Genomic DNA, 12,429 nt, shown 5'->3' with positions numbered 1-12,429 from the left:
GAGAGTTACGGTTACCGATGATCTCCCCCTCTCGAGCTTCGCCCCACTTATCATCATTCATTCCGTGGATATGGCGTGATTTTTTTCCTCTTGTCCTCTTTCGCACGTGTAACTGTTTTCACCATGATTTGTATTTGAATCGCAACAAACTGTAGGTGCACCTGCCTCACTTGATGCATGCGCACATGCAACCCCGTGGGGCTGCTGTTTGCCATGTTGCTCACCATCTGGGTCACGGAGCAAGAGTATATAGGGGGCGAGACGTCCCATTGCGGCAAGCATGGGCGAGCGGAGCGACCAGGTAATGTCACAATGAAAGCCAAAGTAGACTGCAAAGCTTCGTAGCTGTGACAGCGAAGGAGAGGGTAGCGGCACGTGATGGACAAAGCGATAGCGGCCGCACTTATTCCACGGCTGAGCAGTGAAATGCCGATTGCGGCGGCCGTGCAGTTCCTTCACCCGCGGCAGATGCCGCTAGCTTAACCTATGACGAGCGCTTGTGACATTATCTGGCCGCGCTAGGAAGCCTAGTTTCGCCTCCTATCTTATTCTTGCTCCGTGATCTCGGCACAGGTGCGGGTGTGTACATGACCGCGCCAGGATGGCCCCGGTGTGTGTGGATTGTTTTTTGTGGGTAAAAACATTTCATCCTGTTCAGCTTTATCGGTTTCTTGCGCACGACACGTGAAATACACACTCAGCTAAGCTATCGTCCTAGTACACAATGCTGGTCAGGAAAAGGAGCCGTTGGGAGCTATTTTAAGTATACCTCACTTGTGAGGCTGCGAAGGTTGTCAAAAGCTGCCCTTTCAGCGTTAGTCTGGTTCTTGAAACACGTTAAGGGCAGCACAAAGTTTCGGAAAGCAGAAGTTACGCTTAAGTTAGGTTTGGGAATATGGGGGTTTAATGTGTTTCAACAACAAAACTTGTGCTGAAATTGCACCTTTTTGTGATTTTATTGGCCTGAAAAGGGAACTGTCTTTAATGAAGCCCATGACCTAATTTAATCTTTCTTTTTCCAATCAACAATATGACAATAGCACAACTGGGTTTGTAGATTGGGGCCAATGTGTGCAGGAGATAAAGAACACTCAGCAGCATTGAGTGCTTTCTGCTTTCAAAAACGCCCTACGAACACACCGGGAATGCGAATGCAGTCGCATGCAGGCCAGCATGGCAGCAAGCGGCTACAGCATGGCGCGCTCGCTGTGATCGCAAGCCGACTTGGGTAGCTGCAGTTACAATTCCGTCACCACTAATCAGAATGAAACACTTGGTGAAAGCGAAGCTACATACCCGGGAAAGGTGACGTAAATATGGGGAAATTTGAGCTAGGAATGGTCAGCTGCGTCGCTAATAAAAGGCGGCCGTCAAATATTTGCCATGATTCTAAGCCCATGCCTCTCTATCTCTAGCTGGTTCGTTGAGAGAAACCTGGCTGGTCTAAAAGCTTTGAAACGGCCACCAGAGGCACTCTTCTCCCTATTGGCGTAAGAGTTGGTTGTTTGGCGCATTGTGCTGCAGCCTTCTGTCCAGGTGCCCAACTTGTCTGGGGAAGAGTGCCTTTGATAAGGCCGCCCTAAATTCCCCTAAAGTGAGCTTTTGAAGTTTGTAACAGCTTTCTTGTGTGTGTGTCCTTCTTTCTGGACCTTATCAACGACCAAATAATCACAGTGGTTAGGTTTCTGAATACAGGTTGTAAGTGCATTACGTGTAACAAAGACTGTAACTTGTGAAAGTGGCCTCATCTGTTCTCCCACTGGGGATAGGGAAAGTAGATTGGCTGATAAAACTTATCAAAATGGGCTTTTACTAATGAATGAATACAACAAAGTAAAATGCACTTTATTTGGGAAGTGGGCAGCAGTGGATGGGGGCATTTGATATAGCGAGGCTTTGCCTGCCGAGGTGGCTCAGTGGCTAAGGCGTTGCACTGCTGAGCACGAGGATGTGGGTTTGATTCCCGGCTGTGGTGGTTACTTTTCTTATGGAGGCGAAAAGCAAAAACGCCCGTGTGTTGAGATTTCGGTGCACATTAGATGACCCCTGGTTGGTAAAAATTAATCCAGAGCCCTCCGCTACGTTACGCCCTATAGCCCGAGTGTAGCTTAATGCGTTGAATCTCCAAAATTTGACATTTGAACCACTTGTACACCTTCAACCAACAGGGCCTGCATTGCAATGCTGACGTGTTCCTGACGTGTTCCCCTTGTCTTGTCCACTGCCCTGTGCCGCAGAGCGGGAGTTCCCCAGCTCGTTCGAGTCGCTGGTGAAGAAGATCCACGGCCTGCTGCTGCACGTGCTGGCGCACCTGTACCACGCTCACTTCCGGGAGATGGTGCTGCTGCAGCTGCACGGACACCTGCACTCGCTGTTCGCCCACTTCACCCTCTTCAACGCACGCTTCAACCTTGTCGACCCCAAGGACGCCCTCGTGCTGCAGGACTTGGCCGTCGCCCTGGGGCTCTGCCCGCCGGCCGACAGCGCCAACAACGGCCAGAGCACGCCCGCGTCCGCCGTGCCCGCCGCCGGGTCCTCCTCCTCCTCTTCCACGCCGACGACGGCTGCCGCAGACGATGACGCGGGGGTCGGGGAATCGTCCGCAACTGCTCCCATGGACGTCTCGCTGTCGCCCTCGGTGACGCAGCGCTCAGTGGTGGCCCCTGGCATCGAGGTGCCTCCGGCGACGGGGAGCGTGGTGTCGGCGCAGTAGAGCCGCCGTTACGTTGTTGAAGACACTTTTCCGACAAGTGTTTTCCCCCCTCCCTCCCCCCGACCACAGTGATAGCAACAGCACGTGCGGGTGTTGTGCGGCATAGTTCCTCTGGGCGACGACCTCTTCCCCGCGCGGAGGCTGGGCCGACTGCCGCCGCTGTGATGGTAAGGGCGGCCTGTGTCCGTCTGGTACGGGGATGCGGTTCCTCCTAGGGCAGCATCCGACAACGCTTTGGCCTCTTCAGCACCTGCAAGGGATGCGGTTTGAACAGTGACTGCAACGCTGCAAGTTACTGGCAAGCTAAGGATGGAGCTGCTGTTGCGACGTCCTTCGTCGGGCATTGAGGTGCCCTCATCGGAACGTCCGTCGAAGGCATCAGCACTGAGTACGGTACCACCGGAGTAGGGGTAACGTGTGCTACTCGCTGGCATCGTGGCTGTGATACCCGGCGAACATGTCTTTTTTTTTCTTCTTTTCGGAGATGATGACCTGCCAGTCTGAACGTGACACTTCATGCTAGAGTGGACGCAGCTGATGTGGCAAGACGTTGCCCAAGAGGGCCTGCAGGCATGCCCTGTGTCTTTGCGAGGGCTTCCCTAACAGAAAAAGCGGATAGCCCTGTTTTTTTCGGGGAGTGCGAGGAAATGAATTGGGTAGAACATACGTAAGCTGTGGAGGTCTCGAGGTATTTAATCTGGACGTCGTATGTGGAGGCGCTGGTGCGCCATCTACATCCATTTTCTGGCTCTGGCTGGATTTTTTTGTCTTTTCCCGGCAGGGTACCACTTCCTAAGAAAGTCTTCATGCATTATTAACGATATTACGCAGCACCTTGTCGTTGAAAACGTTTCAGCTATGATGGTGCTCAAATTGAGATGAACTGAGAGCAGTTGTTTGCTGCAATTTTTTTATGTATTTTTTATTAAACAATGAGCGAGTATTATAAAATACATTGTTCTATGGTACGCTAATGCTTGATGCAGTTATTGTTTTATGTTGTGAGCAGGACAAATTGCCTGCAGGCTTTGGAGCGTTTCGCCCAGACTTTTGCGAGGAGTAAATCGCTTCCTTCCCAGGCATTGTTTCTCTAGGTGCCAGACGCGAGAGACAACCCTTTTTCTCAAGTGCATTTTCTACCCGCAAGGGCACCGGGCATGCTTGCAGGTTTGACCGCCGCTTCAGACGACGCAAGGTGCGGCCAGGATCGACCGTGTGATCGGAACCAGGGTCTTTGACGACGCAAACTCGAAAAAGAAACCTCTTGGAGTGGCACGGAGTAGCATAGACGAAGAAGACCGTTGGTTTGGCAACATTTTGGGGGGCTGTCGCTCTCTCCCTTTTCGCAGCGGAGCTGACGGGGTGGAGGACGACTTCTTTTGCCGATTGCGACGACGAGGCCTGCCGGGTTGGTTAGTTGATAGGAAAGCCTGACGAGGATGACCTACATTGCAGGGTGTGTTAAATAGTGGGGATGCAAGACAGCGGTCACGCCCGCCGCGTGTATCGTTGCTAGGAAGCGGAGAAAGAAGCAATGGCAAGAGAGAAATAGGCCTATTTATTTTCTTTCGCTGACGACCGTCGGTGAAGTGCGAGACGACACGCGATATGTACATATGATGTTCTATTTTTAAGAGACGCGTTAGGTGGGCGACCTTGTCGAGTCTTTCTTCTCTCTCGCGGGCATTGGAGGTACGTGTGCAATGGCGTTCTTTGCGGCCGGAAGAGAGCCGGGTGATGGTGATGGGGCGAGGCGGCCTTTCTCGCAGCCGACTTGGCGGTGGCTTCTCTTGCCTTTTTCTGCCTCCATCTTTTCCCAAACCTCCTTTACGAATCCATTCTCTCAGTCCGCGAGCTCCGAAGGCCTGCCGATCCACTACTGGCGGGGGTTGGCTGTTTGTAGGAATAGAACTCCCCCGGCACCTGATTGATCAGATTTTTTGAGTCATTGGAGCATGTGCTGGCTCCTGAATACAGCGTTTAGTGCACGTTTGTCTTTGTTTGATATGGGTTTCCAGATGCTTGTGCTGTGTGCTGCTCCAATAGGAGTGCAAGGCCGAAGCCTTGGGAAATGGGCGCACATTTACAGCTGCTGCTGCAGCGAGGTAAGAGGGATATATCTGCTCATTTTGATTTGGGGCGTTTTTGGCTGTGTTCAGCGTTCATTGCAATTCCACCTTCGATTTCATAGATCAATCTTTTCGATCATGCGAACATTTCGATTGATGGAAGATATATATTCCGTTAGTTTAAAGCTCTCATACTTCTTGGATCAAAATGTGTCCGTATGAATTTAAGAAAATCTTAGAGTGGCCCCTACTTAGGGGAATATATTTAGATTGGGGTTAAAAATAAGTCTTGCCCGCGTTCTTTCTTTTCATTTTGCAGCCTGTCTTTGGGCCAGGCTTTCTGGACGTACAAAGCTTCCAATCAAGTGATTATGTATATTGCATTTTATATGTGCATCTCTTATTTTATCTTGTTTGGTGCTCGAAAACGAGAAAGAAAAACGTTTTAAGCCCAGCTTGTCTCGCCCCCTTCACTGCTCGATCGTGGTTCAATTTGGTTCCGCTGTCCATGCAAGCAGGGTTTTAGTAATTTTGTGAAGCTCATCGAGATACGAGTGGCAAAAATCTAGGGAAACAAGACGCGTGGATTTTGACCATCTCTCGTGTAATTTCTTTTGTTCAGGCGGCATTCATCAGGCACGATATAGTAGCGAGAGAATTGTCAACTATTCCAAGGGAACGCACATTAGCATAGGCAGTGTAGGTGATCGTACACAGCAGTAATTTTTTTGTTTTACTTGTTTTTTTAATCTACCGATTTCAAGCATTTTTGGCACTGTGGTGGAAGAAAATGGGTGGTTAGGTTATTTTGCTGGTTTGTGTTATTTCTGGTTAGCTGCTCCTCATTCAATATAAATGAAAAAAAAAACGTTGACACTTTCTTGTCACGGTATTGGCAGCACCTCTGTGTGCATGCATGTCTGGATGAATCTGACGTGTAAATTGCGTACACAAGATGCAACTTGAAATTCAGTTGGTTCTTTGCAACAAGTTTCAGTTGCAAAAAAAAAAGAAAAACATATCTTTATCGTTTCACTCGCATATTCCCAGGTATTTTGCAACTTTTTTCATTTCTCTCGCTAACCCTGAAGGGTTGTCTTGCAGGTGCTTTAGAAACCTTCCGGTTTTCGCACTAGTATGACACGTAGGTGAGAAATGAGGCTAGATGAATAAAAATTGAGATGAACTAGCAAATCTTGTAACACACAATTTCGATAGTGAATTTCACATAGTGAAGTGAATTTAGAAGTTCCTCGAAAGACCAAGAAACGATGGCTCTAAGTGGAATGCGGCGCGGCGATGATTGCGATGAAGGAATCGTTGCATGTCTTTCACGTATGCCGGGAGGCTGCAAAGGTTGAAAATTGTGCACCCTTCGTGACGTGTCTTTCATTTGCATTCGGTTGTATTTTGCGACAAGCAATAATCGTCCACCACCTGCGTTATCTTGTTTCGTCCGCTGACATCCTTAAGGAAGCACACGTAGCCAGTGCGTTCGGAGCGACATTTTCTCTTTCCGTAAGCGGGTTGCTGCGTTTGCGGTGGAGGGATTGAGGCTTGTAAGGTTTTTGGATTGGCTTGGCTTTGCTTGCGGCTAAGCAAGAACGCTGAGAAGGAGTGGGCAACTCGCTGTGGTCGCTTGCCAGCAGCAGCTTAACGTTGGCTGCCGGTCTGCCACGACTTGGGGATATTTTGTGAGAGTAGGATATTTACCGTGTCTTTCCAAGGTTTTTCTCACTTTAACGGTTTATTATTTTAATTTGTTCCTGTCACAAGCATTGTGCGTACGTAATGTGTACGTGTTAGTTGCACTTGAGCGTGCGGTTGTGTGCGTGTAAATAGTTGGTTTATTTCATGCCTTACTATTATTACTATTTTGGTCCCCGTTCTATTTATTGCCAGTCTCGACAGTGTAATTATGTGTATGCGTGTGTACTGCTCATTTTCTTCCTTGTTAGCCTTTGGGTTGCCTGTGTGTATTATTTAGGAGCAGAATTTGGAGCTATCCCTGCAATCCTGTCTCTCTGTCATTCGTTGGCTCGGCCCATATAGCATGTACAATCTTCAATTGACGTGAGCAGTGTGATTGCAGTTTGTTGGCTCGCTGCCATTTGCTGACAATGTTGGATAGAAAACAATTGACGGAAAGCTCTCCGGGAACGTGTGAAGAAGCACAGTTTTGCAGGAGTGAATTGCAATGGCAGAGATACGTGCATATTGGCTTGTACATTTGTTGTCTTTGCTTCCTTTTGGTTTTGTAGTTTTGTTTTGATGTTTATCATTGCCGTTCTTGTGAAGCTACGTCTGGAGAGTTCTGCGATGCACGCAATTTCACATTTTTGCCTCTGAGCCAATTTTTTGTTGCAATTTTGAAAGCGGGCATTCAAGAAATCGACAAAAGAAACGGGAAAACTGAAATCATAGTGCATTTCCACGATATGTGATGGGCACATTATTAAGATACCAAGTTTGGGGTGTGCATTCCAGATAGAACCGATATCTCTGTGCTCCTTTCCTGCCCTTGTTTTTTTTTTTGTATTCGCGACTTTTGCAGAGATTTGGCAATGCCTCAAACTGCAATTTTCTGCAGTTCAATTACCAGCACGGTTTTGAAGCGGCGCTTTGAAGTTGCGTGCATCGACGAACTGTCCCCCATCTTCGTTTGCCTGTGTGTGCTTGAGAGCGAGACCCAGCGGCCCATACCGGCTTGCGTTGGCTTTATTTCCATGTCGTATCCCATAGCGGTGGTGGCAGTTGTGGTTTCCATTATCTTGACAAGCACGAAGGAGGACACGCAGACGTGCACGCAGCTTGTTGACTGGCGGCGAGAGTTTCGGGGGAAAAGGGATGCAGGTCGTGTTGTTGGTTAATTATTTTGTTTAATGATGAAAAAGCGAGCGCTGTGTTAGATGTACATACATATAATATATAGATATATATCTCTATCTTGACGGTGACACCTATAGCGACATATTCCTCGGGGGCGGTGATTTTGCGTGTCCGCGTAGCGTAGGATGGTGGCAGCTCGATGAGGGAGTGCACGTGTGCGGTGGCTGCTTGGGTCAGTTTGAACAGACTTGGGCCAATGAGGAGCTAGTCCTGTGAGCCACAACCTTGGTTCCTGAAAGGCTGATGCTGTCTCTTGGGATAACTGGAGGTATTGGTTTCATACGTCCGCGAGCATAATACCAGGCGCAGAAATGCTAACACGTACTTTTCAAACTCTGAGTTTCCTGGAACTGTCCACGGTGAAGCGTGCGGTTTCGGCGTGTGTTAGTTCCGGTCCAGTTTTAAAAAAGAAAGGAAGAAGAAAGTGATGCAGTGAAGCTATCGCAACAGGACTGCTGTTAGGGGTCTGTAATCAGAATGACGAATAATGATTGACATTGGCTGTTGTTGTTATTAACTAAGGTTGGTGGTAAGGACAAACAGGACATGGACAGACACGACCTGGTGTCGCTCCTCTCCGAGCAGCCCAGGCCGAGTGCAGCACCAGTGCAGCCCCAATCGAACGCACCCCCCTCTCTTCGCTCGCCTGTTTCCATACGGGGCCTTTGATGTCTACTCTACCGCCACTCTAAAGACAGCAACGCTGACACCGCTCTTGACCCATGCACACGCCCGCGTCTGCGAGCAACGTCGCTCGTGTTGCACTAGGCTGTACCAAACTGTCGCGTCAGTTCGGCGAGTACTCGTCGGGCGCCATCTTTCTTTCTGCACCACGCCAGAGTGTTTTTGTATTGAAAAATGTTTTGTGCACTAATTTGCTGCAGCGCTGCACAGAAACAAAAGAAAAGCAGGAAAATTTCTGGGAGATTTGAAGTTTTTATTTGTGCGTATTTCTTAGAAAGAGTTGACATTGCATATCTCCACTTAATTGCCGTGCGTTTCGGTCCAACGAAAAGTGACCGGTCGTATTCGCGATTCCATTGGAATGGCGTAGGCTTTGCAGGCGTCACCTCTGGCAACTCGCACAATTGTTCTTTGAGGCGGTCTGCTGCGTCAAGCCTGTGATCCGGCAGCTTAGGTTTGAAAACCTTGCCTCAAAGCTAGGCGCTGGTCCGAGTGAAGGCCTTGCCCATGTCAGGCCATCGCGTGATTGGTCAACTTCCAGCTGCCAATGGCGATGTCACGTTTTCTCGTGCGGAGTTGTATCTGGAAGGTTCGCAACGCTGCTGCCGAGTGATAACTGTCAGAGAAAAGCACGACCTTGAGTGGAGATGCGCAAGGGTCAACTTGGCACGATTCGACTTTAGGAGCACTTACAGATTTGAGAGAGGTAGGTTTGAAAAAGCGTTTGCCGCTCGCACACGCACCAACAATGATGCGAGTAGGTTCTACACAAACACATTTTTTGGAGAAAACGTTTCAGTTCTCTGTTGAGCTTTAGTTTTTTCGGGTCCCCCCTCCAAGCAATTTGAGAAGTCTTCTTTCGATTCTTTCCTCTCCGACGTTAGAGAGGGGGATAAAAATGAAGAAGTGTTGCACGGATCGGTGCACTGCAGCAGTGACGACGCGTGTGGGATGTGCACGCCTGTCCGTTGGTGCCTTTTTCGATAACTGTGTGTGCGTTCCATAGTGCGTGCCTGTGTGTCTTCTTCTGCCTTTTTCCTGAGCGTGACGTGAGCAGTGGCAGCCGTTGGCGCACACCACTGCGGTTGGGGGGGTTGCCGGTTGGACGTCGGTTGTGTGAAGCTTGCCGCGGGACCTCCATGCGCAGAGTCGTCAGACCTGAAATTGGCTTCAGGCCAAGGTGGGCTGCGTGATACCTTTAAAACCAAAGCACCCAACTTTTTTAACTGCTTCTTTAACTCATCTAACCTAGCTTCTTAGTGACGCAGTGGATAAAAGGTTTGTTTTGCCACATTTTGCAGTGGTCTAAATTTTTTTTCCCCGGTTTTCTGTACTGTCGGAAAGGAATCTGTTGGAATGTGCTGTTGGGTTTTAAAAAAGTTGGGAACGACTTCCTTCGATGTTTTTCTTTTTTCTGTAACTTATCCCCCAATTGTCTGTCTGACGCAGTGGTAGGACCTAGAGCTGCAGAAATGAACTGGAAAAGCCAAACTTTAGCAGCATTTGGACATCTGCTAATCGATTAAACCCGGGGTTCGCTGCAGAAAAAACTTACGCGAAATTCTTCTGGGGGTACGCGTTCTTCTAGCCGAAGCTGCGCGCGTGAATGAATTTTAGGACAGTTCTAATGCGTTCTTGTCCATCCATGCCTGGTCCCGTGCTAAAAGTTTCACAGTTGCGCCGACGCTGTTAGCGGGCCGAGTGTTCCGTTGCTACGAAACGCACTCGGTGTTTCGGGGGCTGCCGGGAATGTAGTGGCGTGCTTTTCGCATTTTTCTTTTCCGTCCCAATCAGCTGCGGTCGGCGCTGTGATCGATGGACCGCGTTCGATGTCTGTTTGCCGGACCAAGAAAAAAAGTTACGGACCCGGCGGTCAAGGCCGCTACATGCGCGGTTAATCCCATCGCGAACCTCACCAAGCACACCAGTTACTCGTAAAAAACAGTTCCAGTCACGCTGACATTTTTATTTCAAACGAGTGTGTCGTCCGCGAGTTCCCTTGCGCTCTGAAGATCGCAGAAGTAGCCCCAAGAACTAAGCCCGAAGCTGCAACGACCGACTCGACCGTAGCGTAGGTTCGGCGTTCGAAACGTTGCCAGGGCAATTTAGGGTTAAGTACTGCGAATGATAAGGCGGCAAGGAGCCGCATCACTATTTAGCAGTTTTTTAGGGGCATATGCACTGAATAGTATCCCAATGATAATGAAAAAGTTTTTGAAAAAGCAGACGCTTTTTCGGTACACTAGCTTCTCGTAAAATCGGCACGAAGAGATCTGCGAACGCACGCTTGGCATAGCAGACGATCTGCGAAACAGACGAACACTCTGCGCTTGGAGGTCCGCTGGTCGCGTGTTCCGCTTACGTGTTTTCCCGTTTTTATTTCCGAGTGGTCTTGTTTATCACGTTTTGTACACAGTCGTGGTGGTGTTGGTTTTCTTTCGGTGACGCAGTGGCGCCACCGCTTGCGTGTTGACGGAGGGGAGGAAAGAGTGATGGTGACGGTCGCTCTAACGGCGGCCGACACACAACCACACACACACACACACAAGCTACACGCTGTCGTCTTCGCCTTTGATAATCGACACAAGTGCACCATTCAGAGAGAATACTGTTTTGCGGTTTGTAAATAGAGAGAGAAAAAGGAATTAAAAAAAAATACCTTCGAGGGAACTAGTCAAGTACAATAAAGTTTAGTACAATGGTACCCCTTCACGTGTGTGTGCTCGTTTCTGTTCTCTTTCAGCTATTCCGAACCCGCCGCGCTGGCGCAGTGGCTAAGACGTTGCGCGGCTGAGTACGAGGTCGCGGGTTCGATTCCCGGCTGCGGCGGCCGCTTTTCCGATGGAGTCGAAAAGCAACAACGCCTGTGTGTACGTGATTTCGGCGCATGTTAAAGATCCCCAGGTGGTCAAAATTAATCCGGAGCCCTTCACAACGACGCGCCTCATCGCCTGCGTTGCGTCGGCGCGTTAAACCGTACGATCGATCAGTCAGCTATTCCGGCAAGAACTGTTCCACGCGAGCGGCTACCCAACGCATCGGTAACGGGTATAGTTATTTAGAGTGGTGCCAAGACTTGGTACATTTAAAATGCGCAGCATTTACGTTTTCGGAAGCAACGGTGTGGAAGGTGGCCGTCTGCGTCCACCTGATCTCTAGGATTTCCCTACAGGTTACCATAGTGCTTGATTTCGGGCCCAGTTCCTCTGATGTCAGCGAACGTCTACTGGTTAAGTGGTCTTGGGATCTTGTAGGAACATTCTTGGCAATAAAAAGCCCGTGGTAGTACAGTTAATATGGAAACTTTGTGTAACCAATTCCTAGATTTAACGAAGTTTTTAGATTCCACATTGCCATCCACTGCCACCCACATTGAAGTCCATGTGTTTGCGATCTCTTTGTAGCGAAGTCGCTGAGCTAATCAGGCATTATTTTTAGCACTATTACTGAAAATTCGGGGGGACAAAACTAGTTCAGCTAATACTAGCAGCACTGTAAGGAGCCAGCAGCAACGAAAACGTCTAAATCGCCTGAAAACGTAGTTCGTCATGATGATGATGATGAACAGAGCAGCCAGCGTGGCTAACTTAGCATCCACTTCTGGTTTTGCTTCTGTAACGTCGCACTACACCGGGTAACGAGAGTAACTACGCTTCATTTTTTTTTTCGCCCGCACCGCAGACTACCGCAGTGCGTTTCCACGTGAGTGCGGTGTCGGTTCGAGGCTGAAGCTTTGAGTTGGTAGGCCTGCCTGTCGGCGTGTGGTCGCGTGTCTCCGCTGCTATCGGTGGTGTTGGTTCGTCGGTGATAAGTTCTGTTTCAAGAAAACGAAAAGTTTTGTGTTTTCAAGGCAAGCTCGCAATTTTAATTGCCGTCTCCGGTGGCGAGAAAGAAGACCCTCTCAACTATTTTAGTGCGTAAAAGAGCACTAAGTTCGCGGAAACGCGCCGTTTCAGCATACGTTTCCTTCTTTGAATGCGTTAAAGGAGCCATGAAGAGAAAATACAACGTCGTTTAATTTGAAAGAACTAGGATTCAGTATCTCACTAGCTCCATTACAGCCACAAAAGATGT

General features: G+C 49.0%; 1 protein-coding gene across 2 annotated transcripts in view; it reads left to right on the top strand.

The window, feature by feature from the left end:
- LOC144166608 (MOB kinase activator-like 2) overlaps positions 1–11,059 on the top strand; it is a 145,132-nt gene extending 134,073 nt beyond the window's left edge. For both annotated transcript variants that reach the window (XM_077696123.1, XM_077696122.1), the window contains exon 5: positions 2,238–11,059. In XM_077696123.1, coding sequence (XP_077552249.1) covers positions 2,238–2,713 — 476 coding nt within the window. In that variant the 3' untranslated portion in view covers positions 2,714–11,059. The remainder of the gene's footprint in view (positions 1–2,237) is intronic.
- Positions 11,060–12,429: the final 1,370 nt, after the last annotated feature.

Source organism: Haemaphysalis longicornis, unplaced genomic scaffold, assembly GCF_048455015.1.
Source record: "Haemaphysalis longicornis isolate Haplotype H1 unplaced genomic scaffold, Haemaphysalis longicornis Haplotype H1 scaffold_18, whole genome shotgun sequence".
Taxonomy (NCBI): Eukaryota; Metazoa; Arthropoda; class Arachnida; order Ixodida; family Ixodidae; genus Haemaphysalis; species Haemaphysalis longicornis.
Note: the sequence above shows the minus strand (reverse complement) of the source record. Positions and strands in the feature narration are given on the sequence as shown.